We start from the raw sequence: 15,898 nt of genomic DNA, 5'->3' as shown, positions 1-15,898 counted from the left end.
GTCGGTAAGCGTGTTGGGGGTGGGGTAGGGTGTAGCTAGAAGAAAGAGGGAGAAAGAGTAGCGGGGGAGGCCAAAAAAAAAAAAAAAAAAAAAAAGCAGCAAGCCTGTTGGGGTTCCCTTGCTCGGTCAATTCTCGGGATGGGGAAGCAGAATGTCCCGCGAGGCTCAGGCCTGGCCGCTGCCAGATTATTTTTTTCCTACAGTAGATTTGGAAACTGGATGGTGAAGAGTCCTCCCGCCCCCCCAACCCTATGGTAGAAGAAAAGGATTCGATTGAGGAATCTGTGTAGAGGAATGAGTGTTGTTGGGAATGAATCTGGGGCAGGAAAAGATGCGATCCTCCTCCCTCTCCCAACCCTAGGAGGGCAAATTTGAGAGCTAGAAAGGAAAAGAGGTGAAGAACAATCTGTGAAAGCTCTCCCGGGGTTGAGTTTGAAAATTCATTGGGAAGGGGTATCTGAGATTCTGGGAGAGAAAAGGAACCTCTCCCCGCCCTCTCTGTGGCCCGCGGCCGGCTCCGAATGCTTTGCCCTAACCCTGGCCAGGTCTGCCATCGAGGGAGGGAGCGGAAAGAACGGAAGAGTAGTGAGAGCAAACCGTTTTGCTGGGCGTGGGGGTGGGAAAGGGAGGCTCCTGATATTGTTTTTGGAGGATGGGGTAGTCTTGATCTCTGCTGAAGTGAAGTTGGGATGAAGACAAGACCCGCTGTGACGCCCAGCCTGCTTTTCAATAGATGGCCCGGGACTGCCCGACGCGGGCGGCGGCGGGGCGCGCAGGCTGCGCACCGCCTACACCAACACGCAGCTGCTGGAGCTGGAGAAGGAATTTCATTTTAACAAGTACCTGTGCCGGCCTCGTCGGGTGGAGATCGCGGCCTTGCTGGACCTCACCGAAAGGCAGGTCAAAGTCTGGTTCCAGAACCGGCGCATGAAACACAAGAGGCAGACGCAGCACCGAGAACAGCCCGACGGGGAGCCAGCCTGCCCCGGTGTCCTAGAGGAAATTGGAGACCCAGCTGAGGAACCAGCGGCCAGCCCAGGAGGCCCCTCTGTTTCTCGCGTGGTGCGGGAAGCCTGCCTTTATCCCTCCGAAGTCGCGCCGGGCCCCCCAGGCCCTGAGCCTTTGGCAGCTCACTTGGAGGGTGCGGGTGCTCAGAGCCCTGACTGCGCCCTGCGCAGAGCCGGCGGCCTGGAGCCGGAGTCATTGCCAGAAGACGCTTTTCCAGAGCGGCAAGATTCGCCTTTCCTGCCCGAGCTCAACTTCTTTGCGGCCGACTCTTGTCTCCAGCTGTCCGGAGGCCTTTCCCCCAGTCTACAGGGCTCGCTCGACAGCCCAGTGCCCTTTTCCGAGGAAGAGTTGGACTTCTTCACGAGCACGCTTTGTGCCATCGACCTGCAGTTTCCCTAACCCGTTTCATCCCCCGACCCTTTCCACCCCCCCGTCCTCCACTGCGTCTGTTGGGAAAATCGAGCTTCCTCCACCCCAATTGCATTTACTTATGTGTTTTGCTAAAATTCAGGTATTATTGAATTAGTGTTTAACCTACTTCCTTTTTTGTTTCTCTTTTTAAAATCACACAGATAAACTCCGTTTGTTAGACTACTTCCAACGAAATCTCAGGAATAATTAAACTGGGGGGGGTTTCTTAAAAGGAATTAGAGGGACCTATTTTCTTCTTTTTTTTTACGTTTTAGACTGTAGTTTATTTATTAAAATTCTTTAATAATAGGAAAAGGGGAAAGTATTTATTGTACATTATTTTCATAGATTAAATAAAATGTCTTTATAATATGAAAACGAGTGTTTGTGTTGGGACCCAGTCCTTTCCCGGTCCCCAGGGCCCCTTCTCACTTCTCCAGGACCCATATGAGATTGATCTGGTTCAGTGGCCCAAGCCGTGACAAAGACCAGGGGCTGGCAAAGTCCGGGTGGTACAAAGGTAGCTCCGTTTGTTGGCCATTTCTTGACCCACGTCTCCAGGACGAGTGGGGGTTTCCTAGATGCTTGGTCACCTTGTCTCCAAACCGATAAGGTCCTGCACGAAGTTCCCAGTGACCCTGCTTAGAAATAAAGGTGGACGGTGGAAAGAGAGGGTGTGCTGTGAGCAGAAGAGGATGCAAGGAGAGGAAGCCTCAGGGACAGGCCTCGGGAAAGCAGAGTTTTTGCTTAATTAGGAGGGGGTTCAAGGGCTTCCCAGACTTCCATGCCCTAAGCCGATGGAGGGGCTTTTTTAGGAACTTCAGAAGCCTGGGGACGCAAGGCCTGGGATGTGGAGCCAGACTTCCTAGGGGCTGTCGGTGGCCACGGAGTGGAGAAGGGTTTTCTTGAAAAGCTGGGCCCGTTGTCCAGAAATGATAACAACTGGCCTCCAAGTGGACAAGAGGCGGGATGAGAAATGTGGCGCAGCCGAATACCGATGTTCCTAGGTCTGTGCTGTCAACCCGGGGTCCTGGGAATGGAGGAGCATCCCAGGAGCTGCGGGGCAACAGGACCAGGCAATCGGAAGGCGTTCAGGGAAGAAAGGAATAGCGAGGAGCGTGGGAGGGAGATGGGAATGCAAGGAAGACGCTCAAAATGGCGCTGGGGCCAGGCAGCCGGGAGGGCGAGGGAAGAGATTGTGGCGGCCATGACAGCCGCTGCTGGACGCTCTGCTGGACGGGTCCAGTCCCGGTCCGCCCCCACCTTCTCCCTTCGGGATGTTCCAGATCGGAGGGAAGGAAAGAGAGCCTGGGAGCCGGATTTTTTTTCTTTTAAATGAGCCCAATGGATGCTGAGGTCCCGAGATGGAGATGGAAGGAGAATCCGCATGGGGTGTGGGAAGGGGGATGGCAAGTGGGGGGTCTTAGGGCCTGGCTCGGCCTCGCCAAGTATGACTTTTCATCATGCGCTCTGGGATTTGAAGCCCGGCCAGAGCTTTCTCCAAATGCAGCAGACCCACCTGTCTTGGCCAACAACTTCATTTGCCTTCTCAACACCAGTTCCTACACCCCCACCCCCAACCCCCACCCCGCGCCCTTCCTGGCTCCTGGTATAGCTGGTAAGCTCGCTGCAAGGATCGATCTCCCCCCATCTGCTTCCTGGTTTATTCTCGCGAACATAGAGATTTAAAGGACCCTGGAAAGCCATTCATCGTCCTTCGGTTTATTTAATATTTCTCCGGCTCAGAAACAGACACCGCGGGGCTACCTCCCTGGCAGATGCTGCAGTTCTTTGAAAGCAGTTTATTTCCTGGGCCTCTTAGACTTTCCCTGCACCAGCAGGATGGGGACTTAGAGTACCAGGCACCAAGAGGCAGCAACTGTCAGAATAAGCCAAGAGCCAGCATAGGTGGTGACATATAGGACTAAGCAGGCCCAAGGAGTATTTCTTTAACTGGCCCCTCAGTGCAGGAAGTACACATATTTTATTCAGCTGGAATTTAATCCCTTAAACTGTCTTAATATAGAATTCATCTCGTGCATTAAATAATCTTATGTCATGTTAAATTGCAGTTATTTCTTTCATAAATAAATTAATATAGAACAATTAGATGTGTTATTGTAATAATATCGTGTATCTTATTAGTTTATTTTCCCTCATAAAATATATAGGTATGAAATAAATTCAATATATTAAAGTAATAATACACAGCTTATTGGCTTGTGTGTTTATTTTCCCCATAAATAAGTGAATATACAATATATTAAAACCACACTATACATCTCATTGGGCTCTGTGTTTATTTCTCCATAAAATATGCCCACAGGCAGTGTTTAACATCTTAAAAATCACAGCACATAAGCTGTCTCTACACCAACAAAATGAAAGAGACATTTCAGCTGGAGCTTTGATTTCTATGGACAGCCAAACTAGATAATTTGGTCTAATTAAAAATGCTCTTGCAGCGATAGCAGGTTGTTACAAAGATCAAGAATACCAGAAAGATCTCACTAATTAACCTCCTTCCAGCTTTCTTTGGTCAAAAGGAGAGCACTCTTTATCAATGCCAAAAAATGCAGGAGCTGCTGTGCTGGAAAGAAACCCCATCCAGGGATCATGGTCTATGCTACTCAGGGGGCTCTGAGGCTCCTATGCTTTAGAGACTGGCTGCTCCATAGGCCAGCAGCATAAGCATTACCTCTGAGATAGTTAGAAATGCAGACCTACTAAATCAGAATCTTTAAATTATCAGGTCCCTAAGTGATTTATAGGCATATTAAAGTTTGAGAAGAAATGCTAGACCACAGTATCACTTTGTTTCTTGCCTTCTTCCATGCTTAAGAATTTTAAATCTATTTTATGTCGCTACTACCTTCCAATCCTTTAAACCCAAACCAGGAGCCCAAAGGGCAGGGAATCTCAGCTGCTGCCTGCATCAGTCCTGATTCCTCCTGCCAAATGATTGGAGAGCCAAGAGAGTCCAGCCAAAGGCTCTATATGTTTAGATTTATGCATTCCCACTTTCCTGGGGGTGAGAAGAAATAGGGAGATTCAGCATTTCCCTTGGCTAATTATTAGAGAGGAGTTGGGATTCTTTTTACAGGAAACAGATAAGGTTTTCTATTTCTGTTCTTTATTTCTTTTTTTAAATATTTTAAAATTGTAGATAAACATAATGCTTTATCTTGTTTATTTAGTTTTATGTAGTGCTGGGGATTGAACCCAGGGCCTCACACATGCTAGGCAAGTGCTCTACCACTGAGCTACAACTCCAGCCCCTCTGTTTCTCTTCTTTCACAAACTCACCATCTCTGGTGATACCATCAAAGAATAAAGAGGCAATGTATTTCCAGAAGGAAATGACTCCCATCTTCAATCTCCCCACCCAAGCTAATGTCAAATCCAAAGGAATTCTTGCCAAATGTAGGATTCATAAAGAGATGGGACTTGGGATGTTTGTGTTCCAGATGGTTTACTTTTTGCTGTTTTCTCTCTGGGGTCATCCTTTTTTAGCTACAGCTTTAACAGTTGGCTATGGAGAAGGAAGGGAAAGAGGGGTAGTTCCTAGGTGGAGCAGTACACCTGGCCATGGCAGCAGGTTACAGGACAGTGCCAGGCAGCTATACCCACTTCTCCCATCCATATTGGGGCAGGACATCTCCTGAGTCAGGACAAAATTATAAGTGGTCTGCAGCATAGACAGTTTATGAATTGACTGTGGTTGGACTGGGAAGGTTTCAGTAGAGACAAGAAAGCTGCTGGTCAATCTGCCCTACTGTTGGTGAATCATTCATATAAGAAGAATGGTTCATTAATATTATGGTAAAAGAAAGGACCATTAGCTCAAAGAATGACTTACAATTGTGATAACCTGGAGTCATTTTTTAAAAAATTAATTTATGCCTGGTCAAGTCCCTTCCCCTCTCTGGACCTCAGTTTCTCTATCTGTGATGGAAATTGAAAAATTAAATATTTCCAATGTATTCTGCATTGATATATGCCCAGAGTATATTTGTTAGTTTTCACAATCAGTCCATTAAATATTTATAATGCTTGGAGTTATCGGCTCTTAAGTGACTCTTGGTGTTTGATAATAACCTACCTCCTACTTTCCTGATTGGAACCATTTTAACAGATTTTAATTTGTATATTTATATCCCAAATCATGCCCCCAATCATTAAAAGAGTAGAGAGAGAAATCTTTTCAACATGCATGTCTTTGGGTGCAGTGTGATGTGTCAGGAATTCAATAAATATGAGTATACAGAAGTATTGTAGCCAAGTCTCTCTCTGGCTTTCATCCTCTGCCACTTTCCTCAATGTAAGGCTATACTTATTCTTGTTTAAAAGAGAGGAGGCCATTTTGAATAAAAAGAGTCACCAAACTTCTTATTTGACATGGTGTAGTAGATTTTATTTGGTTACTAGGCATCAGGAGCATAGTCACAAATTCTATTTTTCCCCGAATTCCTAATTCAGCCCTACTGACTTCTCCTAACCACTTTTCCTTTAGGTCACTGACAAGAACTGGCCCCACTGCATAATTCCTTGCTTTCAGTTAAAGGCATGTCCTCACTGTGTAGAAGGTGGCTTCTAGGGTGTCTCTATGTCTCCTTTGTTTGCTATGGCTGCTGTAGTCCAGATCCCATATTGACTTCTCCAGCCAAGCTCTGCTTTCCTGCCCATATACTCTTTCCACTCTCAGTGCTAAGAAAGGTAGTTAATGCTTGAAGGAAAACTAACAAATTACTCTCCTCAGTGGAAGGAGTTCCCTTAAAACCTTCTGATAGAGGTTGGGGGGTATAGCTCAGTGATAGAGCTCCTGCCTATCTGTAGCATGTTAGAGGCCCTGGGCAAAACAACAACAACTACTAGTACAACAACACCTTCCCTAACCCCCAACTACCACAGAAAAGTCACAGTATGGACAATCATTCGTATCCAAATTCAGCTTGACCAGTGTTTGATAAGGTTTCCAAAGTGGATATTTTGGTCCAAACTATCACATTTGGATAAACCTGGGTAAGTGGAAAATTATTTCAAATCTTCATGTCACTCTAATCTTTTCTTTTAGATCCCAATCAGGGTAGTGAATGTAGCTCAAAGTGGTACAGCACTTGCCTAGCATGTATGAGGGAGGCTCTGAGTTTAATCCTCAGCACTGAAAAAAAAATTCCAATCATTATTTAATAATGTCTCCAATCATTTATTCAGGTTCAACCCTTTCCCCCTCTGGAACAGACATCTAAGCCTCAGGAAAAAGGGACAACTTCTTCCCTAGCCAACTTTACCCAAATATTAGGAAAATTATTTCTAATATATTCAACTGCAAACCTTTCTGGTATGGTTTTATTAATTTGGGTATCTTTATAGGCATTAAATATTAGGCTTAAGTTTTCAAAAAAATTCTTCAGCTTAGAAGAAAATTCTTTGCCCAAATAAGCCAATCCACTCCATCCTCAATGAAATTTGCATATGATAAAGTACATGTTGTATAGTATATGGCGATATGTTGCATAAAAGAATAGCAATATATACTATTCTCCTATTGCATATTACCATATTTTAATACACTAGTTATATTAAAAAACAGAAGACTGACTCACACTATTTTGGAATGTGCATATAATGTTAGTATCATACATCTATAGAGTTTTCTATGGTTTATATTTTTCTTGTTTGCTTTAATTCTATTAACAATGCAGGAAAGTAAGTAGTATTAAATCCATTCTTCTTGTAGGAGGCTAAGACTCAGAGAAGTCAAGAAATTTGTTTAGGGCTGGAGTTGTGGCTCAGAGGTAGAGTGCTCGCCTAGCATGCGTGAGGCACAAAGTTCGATCTTCAGCACCACATAAAAATTTTAAAAAATAATAAAGATATTGTGTCCACATATAACTAATATATATATATATATATATATATATATATTTTTTTTTTTTTAAAGTAAGCTTGTTTATCGTTGAGGGCATAGATCAGTGGAAGAACATTTGCCTAGTTTATGTGAGCTTCCCTGGGTTCAGTCAGAGAGTCAGGGTGGAGGAAGGAGAGAGAGAAAAGAGAAGGAAAGGGAAGGAAGGAACTTTTCAAGGGTCATAATGTTAAGAAAAGGCCAAAACAAGGACTTGAACCCAAGTATTCTGTCCACAAACCTAGTAGTCATGTCATTACAATATGCACTGTCCATATTCTGAGATCCTAAACCAGATCCATGACAGTTCAATTATCTGACATGAAAAGAAACAATAGTGAATTCAGATCCCATTTTCTCCCCAACAGCAACAATAAGCCATCTCTTGGGAAAAATTGGATATCCTTCTAGTTTTGAAATTCCAACTTTTGATCTTGGGTTTGGCCTCCCCAAATTTAAACTAGGTAGAGCAGATAGAGAACCTTGAGGCCTAATGAAAGAACTGTTAGATAGTTCCTGCCAACTTCCCAACCTAAGAGCTGCCTCCACAGAAAGGACCAAAAAGGTGTAAACTTCTTCCTCCACTCCCTCTGTACTGAGGATTGAATCCAGGAGGGCTTTACCACTGAACTACATCCTCAGGTCCCCAGTTGTTTTTTGTTTTTTATTTTGAGACTGGTTCTCCAGGCTGGCCTTGAACTTTCAGTCCTCCTGCCTCATTCACCTGGAAGAGTAGCTGGCAAAGTCCGGGTGCAAACTTCTAACATATCCCTATTTTGATCAGAATGGTTTCCTCTGTCTGTATTTTTAGCATAAGAACCAATAATTCCCTAAGATAATTTCAGTTCTAAATATGCCTGGGATTTATGTTGGGCTGGGATTGTGACTCAGCGTGGAGCGCTCGCCTAGCACAGGCAGGACCTGGGTTCGATCCTCAGCACTACATTAAAATAAAGGCATTGTGTTGTGTCCATCTACACCTAAAAAATAAATATTAAAAATAAATAAATAAATAAATGAGCCTATGTTCTCTATGTATATGTGTAAACTTATCATATAAACAAGGAAATCAACTTTAGGAGACTTGGGGACCTGATCTGTTTGGTTCTCACAGTTTTTTTTTGGGAGGGGGGCAGTAGGGATTGAACCCAGGACCTCATTCATGCTAGGCAGGTACTCTACCACCTGAGCTATATCCTCAGTCCTCTCAGTTCCTTGAGATGGTGCTGGGAAAGCCAATAGAGATTTTGGAAAGTTTTGATACCTGCAATAAGAAGGAAGGTGGTGAGACTCAGGGATAAATTGGAGGGCATAGTAAATTTGGAGAATGGAGACCAAAATAATCACTGCCACTGACAGTATAATTTGAGGTACTTTTATTTTCTTTCTCCCCTCCCTCCCTTCCTTTCTTCCTTCCATCCCCCCCTTTCTTCCTTTCTCTTTTCATTCTTTAGTACTAGGGATCAAATTCAGGGCCTCATGCATGCTAGGTGGATGCTGTCCACAGAACTATACCCCAGTCCCCCTCTTTTCTTCCTGTTAATAATGACAGATTGTTAGTGACTTCAGCTGCTATAGTAGGAGTGCATTTCCTCAACTCCCAGACAGATTTGCATAGTTTTATCAAACAGATTTGGAATTTATTTTTTCCTTTAGACTCAAATTGGTCCCTTAATTAGGAGGGCAAGGGATGGGGTGAGAAGGTTCTCCCTGTGATGAAGGAAAGATGGAGAGAGAAGTCTCATTCTCAGAAACAGGGCAACCAGGTCAGATATAGGCCTGGCTCAGATTTGGGGTTAGAAGACAAACCCTAGTTCCCTACACCTGAGGTCTCAGGAGAGAGAGAGAAAGACTGGGTGCTATATCACAATCCTGTAATTCCAGAGATTCCAGAGGCACAGGCAGAAGGATTCCAAGTTTGAGGGCAGCCTCAACAATTTAGTTAGGCCTTGAGCAATTTAGTGAGTCTGGGACCCTGTCTCAAAATTAGAAAACAAGAAATAAAAAGGATATAGCTCGGTCATAAAAATGCGTCTGGGTTCTATCACCAGTATTTACAAAAATAATTAAGTGAGTGAATAAATAAATAAATAAGAAAACTTCAGAATTAACTACAAACTTTCTCCCAGAGAGGTGGAATAGAAAGAATTCTGCTTGCTCATATCTCAGTAATCCTTTTCTCTTCAATTCTTCTGTACACCACTCTCCCCATCTCAATTCTTTCTTTTGTCTGCCCTCATCCCTTTGACACGTGAACATTCTCTCCCCCTCCCCCACTGCATCTCTCTTAAAGAAGTTATGAGCAGGTTCCCTGCCCACAACTTGTCTGTGTCTGAGGAAGAACACCTGTGAAGTGGGAAGGGGGACTGGAGTTCTGTGAAGTGCTTTGAGCTCCTTCCTAGTTGGGGACTAAGGGAGCTCACAGTGTGATTCTGGAGATACCGAGTAGAAAGCAGGAGGGGCAACTATAGGGACCGTGTAAGGACAAGAAGGAGGAATGGGAGCCAGAAGATGAAGACACAGAGATTGAGAGAGACAATTTTGGAGTCCTTTGTGGAGGAATGAGTGCATACCTGCCCTTTAGGGAGTGGGGAAACCTGAGACATTTTGAAGGTCCTCTGTGGGCCTGTACCACCTGCTTCCCCTTCCTCTCCAGAGCTCACTTGTTTACAGAGACCCCTCCCTGAACTCTTGCCCTCCTGGACTTGCCCGAGCTCTGGCCCCAGGACTCTGGTCAGGCAGACACCCTGACAGGTTACAAATGAGTGTGGGTGTTGGATTGCTCTAAGCTCTTGTCCGCAGAGTCTGGAGGAGGAGGAGGAGGAGGAGGAGAATCGAGGAGCTCTTCTAGTTTCATCCAGGGTCTGAGAGAGCAAGCAAGACACTTCCTGTTGTTTTTCCACCAACCCTAATGCAACAGACATACTGAGCAGAAAGAGGTGAGGTTCCCTTCCTTACCCTCAGAATTGAGAGTCCCAGCTGGGCACAGTGGCATGCTTGTAATCCCAACAACCCAGGAGACTGAAGAAAGAGGATCATGAGTTTGAGGCCAGCCTCAGCAATTTAGCAAGGCCCTAATCAACTTAGTGAGATCCTGTTTCAAAATAAAAATTAAAAGGGCTGGAGATTTAGCTCAAGGATAGAGTGCCCCTGGGTTCAATCTCTGTTATTAAAAAAAAAAAAAAAAAAGAAGAAGAAGAAGAAGTCAAAGAAGTCGCAGGGCCTCTGCACTGATTTTCTCATTCTCTGAGGAAACTTCCTTTATGTATTCTAGAACATTCATGGAAATTTGAGTAATCTTCAACACTTAATTGGTATTGAATTTATAGATTTGTGGCTAGGGATTTTTTTTTTAAAGGACATGGAGGGTGGTGAAGGAGAGAAGGGGTAGGAAGGAACCAGAGTTCAGGGCCTCCACTAGTTTTAAACATTTTGGAAAGAAAATAAAAATCCCCCTCCTTTTCACCCCCCCTGTAAACATCACCTAGCTCTGCTCATTCTGGTTCTCTGGAGAGATATAGGGAGTTATTTAAGTCTGAGTGAGTGAGCCAGCTACAGCTATGGATGGCTAGAGAGAGGATAAATACATCTAGCAAGATGAGTTGATGGATAGGTAGGGAACAAATATAAATATGGAGAGAGATGGACGAACAGAGAGATGGATTGAGACAGAGAGAATATAAAGAGAGGCTGAGGGAGAGAAATGGATGCGTGAATGAGGAGAGAGCATTTATGCAGAGAGATGGAGAGAGGAATGGGGCGTTTTTCATCCTCCTCCCCACATTTCTATAGCCCTGGCTTGCTCCCTTGAAATGCCATTTTCCCACCCCTCGCTTAATGAATTCTTTCTCTGGATTCTAGACCCTGCCTCACACCCTTAGGTGTTTTTCCATCCCACCCCACCCCCTCTTCACAGTCATCCATTTGGCCCAAGATAACATACCTCACCCCACTGTCTTAGCCCATCACCCCAAGACAAATTAGGAGAAACAAAACCAGAGTGGGAATTCTGGGCAAAGTAAAGAAGCTAGGTTCTCCACCTCCAGGTCTACAGCCTGGGGGGGGAGGCTTCTTTTAGGGGTGGGAAGATCGAGGGGCAGCTGGGTTGAATTTGTCCAAATCTAATAACCCAGAGCCTATTGAAGGCCTTGGGGGTTGTGAGGGGAGAAAAGTCTTGAATATTCTTCAAACTTTCCCCCCCACTCCCTCTGGTCCCTTCTTTCCAAAAGTCTTTGAAGAAAGATGTTTTTGACGCTTCCATGTCGCTCTCAGATGGATGGGCTGCCGGTGATTGAAGTGTCTTTGTCATGCTAATGCTTGGGGGCTGATGGATGGGCGCTGGGGCTGCCAAACTCTGGCCCTCTTTGCCCATTGGCCTGGGAGAGATCACATGTGCCCCCCTACCCCCACTCCCTACCCCTTTCCTAGGGGAGCTCTGGCCCAGGCGATCTGGCCCAGGCCATGGATGCAAGCCTCATCGCTGTGACATACTGCGGAAAGGTTGTAGGGCAAGAGGGTGTCTCCCCGAAAAGGGCCGACCCTCCTGCGGCCTCCACGCATGGACTATAATAGGATGAACTCCTTCCTAGAGTACCCACTCTGTAACCGGGGACCCAACGCCTACAGCGCCCACAACGCCCTAACCTCCTTTCCCCACAGTTCGGCTCCTGCCATTGACAGCTACGCAGGCGAGGGCCGCTATGGTGGGGGGCTGCCCAGCCCTGTGCTGCAGCAGAACTCGGGCTATCCCTCCCAGCAACCGCCTTCAGCGCTGGGGGTGCCCTTTCCCAGCTCTGCGCCCTCAGGGTATGCCCCGGCCTCCTGCAGTCCCAGCTATGGGCCTTCTCAATATTACCCTTTGGGTCAATCGGAAGGAGATGGAGGCTATTTTCATCCATCCAACTACGCTGCCCAGCTAGGGGGCTTGCCCGACGGCTACGGAGTGGGTGGATCCGGCACTGGGCCATACCCTCCACCACAGCCCCCTTATGGGAACGAGCAGACCTCGAGCTTTGCACCGGCCTACGCTGATCTCCTCTCCGAGGACAAGGAATCATCATCTTGCGCGTCAGAACCCAGTACCCCCACGGCCCGGACCTTCGACTGGATGAAGGTTAAGAGGAACCCACCCAAGACAGGTAGGGCTCAGACGTGGCCACCCCCCTCTCCCAGGCCCCAGGCAGCTTAGTTGTCCCTGCACTGAGGTGTCTTGTTCCTGAGATGGGTTATTTTCTCTCAGCCGTTCTGGTAGAGGCAGGTAAGCGTACTCCCGCCAGATCAGGTGAGATCTTTCCATCTAGCAAGTGCAGGGCCACCCCGGAGAGTAGGTCTCCATACACAACCCACTTGCGGATCTGTTGGCGCAGAATGGGGGCCCAGGACCCGCTGCGTTGGGCTGGGGGTGGAAGTATGGGAAAGGTTGCTCCGCGTTTGAAGATCACCACCGGGCTGCCTGGTGATCCGTAGGGACTTTGAGAACTAGGGACAGAATGCTGACTGAGGGTGCACAGCTACATTAGGAGGAGCGGAGGGGAGGGAGAGAGGTGAGAGAACTGACGTGGCCTTTCTTCCCGCCCCGCCCCTAGCGAAGGTGTCGGAGCTGGGACTGGGCGCGACCGGTGGCCTCCGCACCAACTTCACCACACGGCAGCTGACTGAGCTGGAGAAGGAGTTCCATTTCAACAAGTACCTGAGCCGGGCCCGGAGGGTGGAAATCGCTGCCACCTTGGAGCTCAATGAAACGCAAGTCAAGATTTGGTTCCAGAACCGGCGCATGAAGCAGAAGAAGCGCGAACGAGAGGGAAGCCGAGTTCCGCCAGCTCCTCCAGGTTGCCCCAAGGAGGCAGCGGGAGATGCCTCGGACCAGTCGACAGGCACCTCCCCGGAAGCCTCGCCCAGCTCCATCACCTCCTGAACTGAACTTTTCAACCCGAGCGGCTTCCAGCACTGTAGAGCCCTAGCCCAGTCCTCCTCTGTCCTTCCCCAACTTCACCGCCCTGGTGATCCTTGCCAAGACTGGGACACCAGTTTAGATGGGGACGGGGACTGGGGGAAGATTTTTTTCTCAGATCTGGGAAGAGAGTAGATTGATGGCTTGGGGATCCTACAGGACTGGGGGCCTGAGAAATACCCAACCTGTCAAAGGTGGAGGGACTGGATGGGCTTTCCCCTGCCTTTGATCTGGGGATCCACGCAATGGCAAGAATGAGGATGAGAGCCAGCCCATCCTCCTGAGTTCTCCTTTCCCTTCCAACTTTTGGCTATTCAGTTCAGTGCCTTTAAGCTTTGAGGATGCTCCTCATGCACTCTTATCCTGACTCCTCTTTCTAGGCCTGGGATAGAGAGAAGCCCTTGGATTTTCTTATGTAAGTGGTATTTGAGTGCAGATGTATTATTATCAGCAACCCTAAATCTCAGTCCTCAATACAGTTACCCACAAACTACAATAGCATCAGCTTCCTTGTGAAAGACCAAAAAGCTCCCCATCTAACCCTATTAACCCTTTCCTGGCACATTTGTATTGCACTAACACAGCCTCCAGAGGTTGTTTTCTGAGACCTGCCTCCTCCTATTAATGACCTCATTACTAAATCACCAAAGTGTTTTGAAACTTGGTATGCCAGAGACTTCTAGAATACTGTGCAAGGCCTGCTCTCAGCAAGCTTCAACCAGGAAGGCACAGGCATGCCCCTACTACATTCCCCCTATTTATTGCCTCCTGGAAAACCCAGGAATCTTGTCCCCATCTCCATTCCTACCCCTGGGGGCCTTCCCCCACTTGGAGGCATACCTCTTTACCCCAGGGAGGCTCAGGTATAGTGAGAGCTCCCAGCAACTTCAAACATTTCTCTGAACTTTGGAGACATTCATTTCTCTGAACCTTGGAGACAGTGGAGACACCATTTAAGTTTCTGGAAAACTGAGCCCCAAACAAGCCAGGTTTTCTCTGTATCTCCAACTACCTCATTTCAATAAAGTCTGTGTTTTCTCCTGCTTCCTTCTGGCTTCCCTTAAATTTAAAAGGTGAGGAAATAGTTGGTGTTAGCTGGTTGGGTTGGAAAGAGTTGAGGTTTATCTCAGTTGGATACAGAGAAGGACTTACTGGAGGTGAGCTTAAGGTGAATTGGGCTTCAGGCACCTAGAGCAATGGTTAGTGCACTGGTGACTGGGAGAACCAGAAAAAATGGAGGAATCTGAGAGGTGAGACAGTACTGAGATATTCTTGAGAGAAGGGGAGGAATAGAGAACAGATCTGTTTGCAGAGGACAAAAAGATGGAGTAAGAGGAGGAGGAAATGTGGGGGAAAGCAGAGGAAACAGTACCTTTTCCCTTTCCTGAACTCCCTCCTGTCCAGACTTGGGCCTGGCAGACAGTGGACCCCCAGGAGATCTTAGCTGAAGGAGTGAAGCAGGTTAGGGATGGGGTGGTGTGATGCCTTCCCTCTTATTCTTGCTCAGCGACAGGATGGGTCGCTGACCAATTCCCGACTGGCACACAAATAAATTCGCTCCCCTCAAACCAATGCCTTTCCTAACAGCGATTCAACCGGATTTGGGGAGTCCCAGCGGTCGCTAGAGTCCGGTCACAGCCGGCTCGCCTTCAAGGCTTCAAATGCCTTTCCGTCGGGGCTCAAGGTGAACGCCCTCGATCTCAGGCGTTGGACAGCAGGAAGGAGGTGGCCACCAAAGGGCCGGGTGGGGTGGGGTGCCGGCCAAGGGGAGGTGGCCCGAGATGAGGTGGGGGAAGGTCGCCGAGGTAAGCGGGACCGGCGCTGACCTTTTTACCTCGATGCGCCTCTGGGCTGGCCAAACAAGCCAGCAGCGCGCCCGCGGGGGCTGCTATTGTCTCTGGGCTGGTCCCACCGGCAAACCTTTGGTGGGCGGAGGCGGGGAGCCTCAGGAAACTCTGCAGCGGCCAACAAACCGCCATCGCTCACTCGCCTGGCGGTGCCTTGGAGATGACGCGGGCCTCTGGGCTCCAGGCCCGGGTTTATTGATTCCGGTCACCCTGGGAGCTCTGTACTACCCAGGGCCAGGATAGCACTGCTGGGGTGCAGCGGTGACTAAGGCTCAGGCGTCTTATCTAGTGCCCCCCACCATCTGTTTAAATTCGCGACCTTTGAAAGGAAGAGAGGCAGAGAGGCAGAGAGAAACGTGTATGCGGAATGTATATAAGCAACGCCAAGCATTTACTTCCTCATGAAATTGGTGTCAGCATTATCAATAATTGCACAGACCAGCTGGAGAGGAAGAGAAGAGTTTTGCAAGAGGAAGTTTAGTTTTCCCGGAGGCTGCTTTCTTGCCCTCTGTCAAAAAAAAAAAAAAAAAAAAGCCTCTATTAACTTTTTTTTCTGCATTTAATAGAAGCAGCCACCAAGCTTGGCTTCCCCAAAAGGGTCACCCTGGCAGAGGGGACAGAACAAGTGTCTTTGGAAGCAAAACTTCCCTTGCTTGGAGCCAGTAATATGAGCTGGTAGAACCTTCTGGTTGGGGTGTTTGTAGATCCTATAAACTTCATCCACTTTGGACAGGTGGGCAGAAAGGCAGATGGAGGAAGGAGCAGTGGTTAGAG

General features: G+C 47.3%; 2 protein-coding genes across 2 annotated transcripts in view; both read left to right on the top strand.

Moving 5' to 3' along the window:
• The window catches only part of Hoxb2 (homeobox B2), a 30,617-nt gene extending 28,820 nt beyond the window's left edge, over positions 1–1,797 (top strand). Inside the window, exon 3 of the mRNA XM_078042170.1 lies at positions 734–1,797. Coding sequence (XP_077898296.1) covers positions 734–1,407 — 674 coding nt within the window. The 3' untranslated portion in view covers positions 1,408–1,797. The remainder of the gene's footprint in view (positions 1–733) is intronic.
• A 5,566-nt stretch (positions 1,798–7,363) lies between these two features.
• Positions 7,364–14,320, top strand: Hoxb1 (homeobox B1). Its single transcript, XM_005321723.4, has 2 exons — positions 7,364–12,465; positions 12,913–14,320. The coding sequence occupies exons 1-2, from the start codon at positions 11,886–11,888 to the stop codon at positions 13,239–13,241; spliced, it is 909 nt and encodes a 302-aa protein (XP_005321780.2). The 5' UTR covers positions 7,364–11,885; the 3' UTR covers positions 13,242–14,320.
• Positions 14,321–15,898: the final 1,578 nt, after the last annotated feature.

This window comes from Ictidomys tridecemlineatus, chromosome 3, assembly GCF_052094955.1.
Source record: "Ictidomys tridecemlineatus isolate mIctTri1 chromosome 3, mIctTri1.hap1, whole genome shotgun sequence".
Taxonomy (NCBI): Eukaryota; Metazoa; Chordata; class Mammalia; order Rodentia; family Sciuridae; genus Ictidomys; species Ictidomys tridecemlineatus.
This window is presented reverse-complemented; position numbering and strand designations above follow the sequence as displayed.

Excerpts from the sequence above, each read along its gene's own strand:
- Hoxb1 (XM_005321723.4), top strand. The coding sequence starts at position 11,886 with ATGGACTATAATAGGATGAACTCCTTCCTAGAGTACCCACTCTGTAAC. Across the intron at positions 12,466-12,912 it reads GAGGAACCCACCCAAGACAG|CGAAGGTGTCGGAGCTGGGA; the intron begins GTAGGGCTCAGA and ends CCCCGCCCCTAG.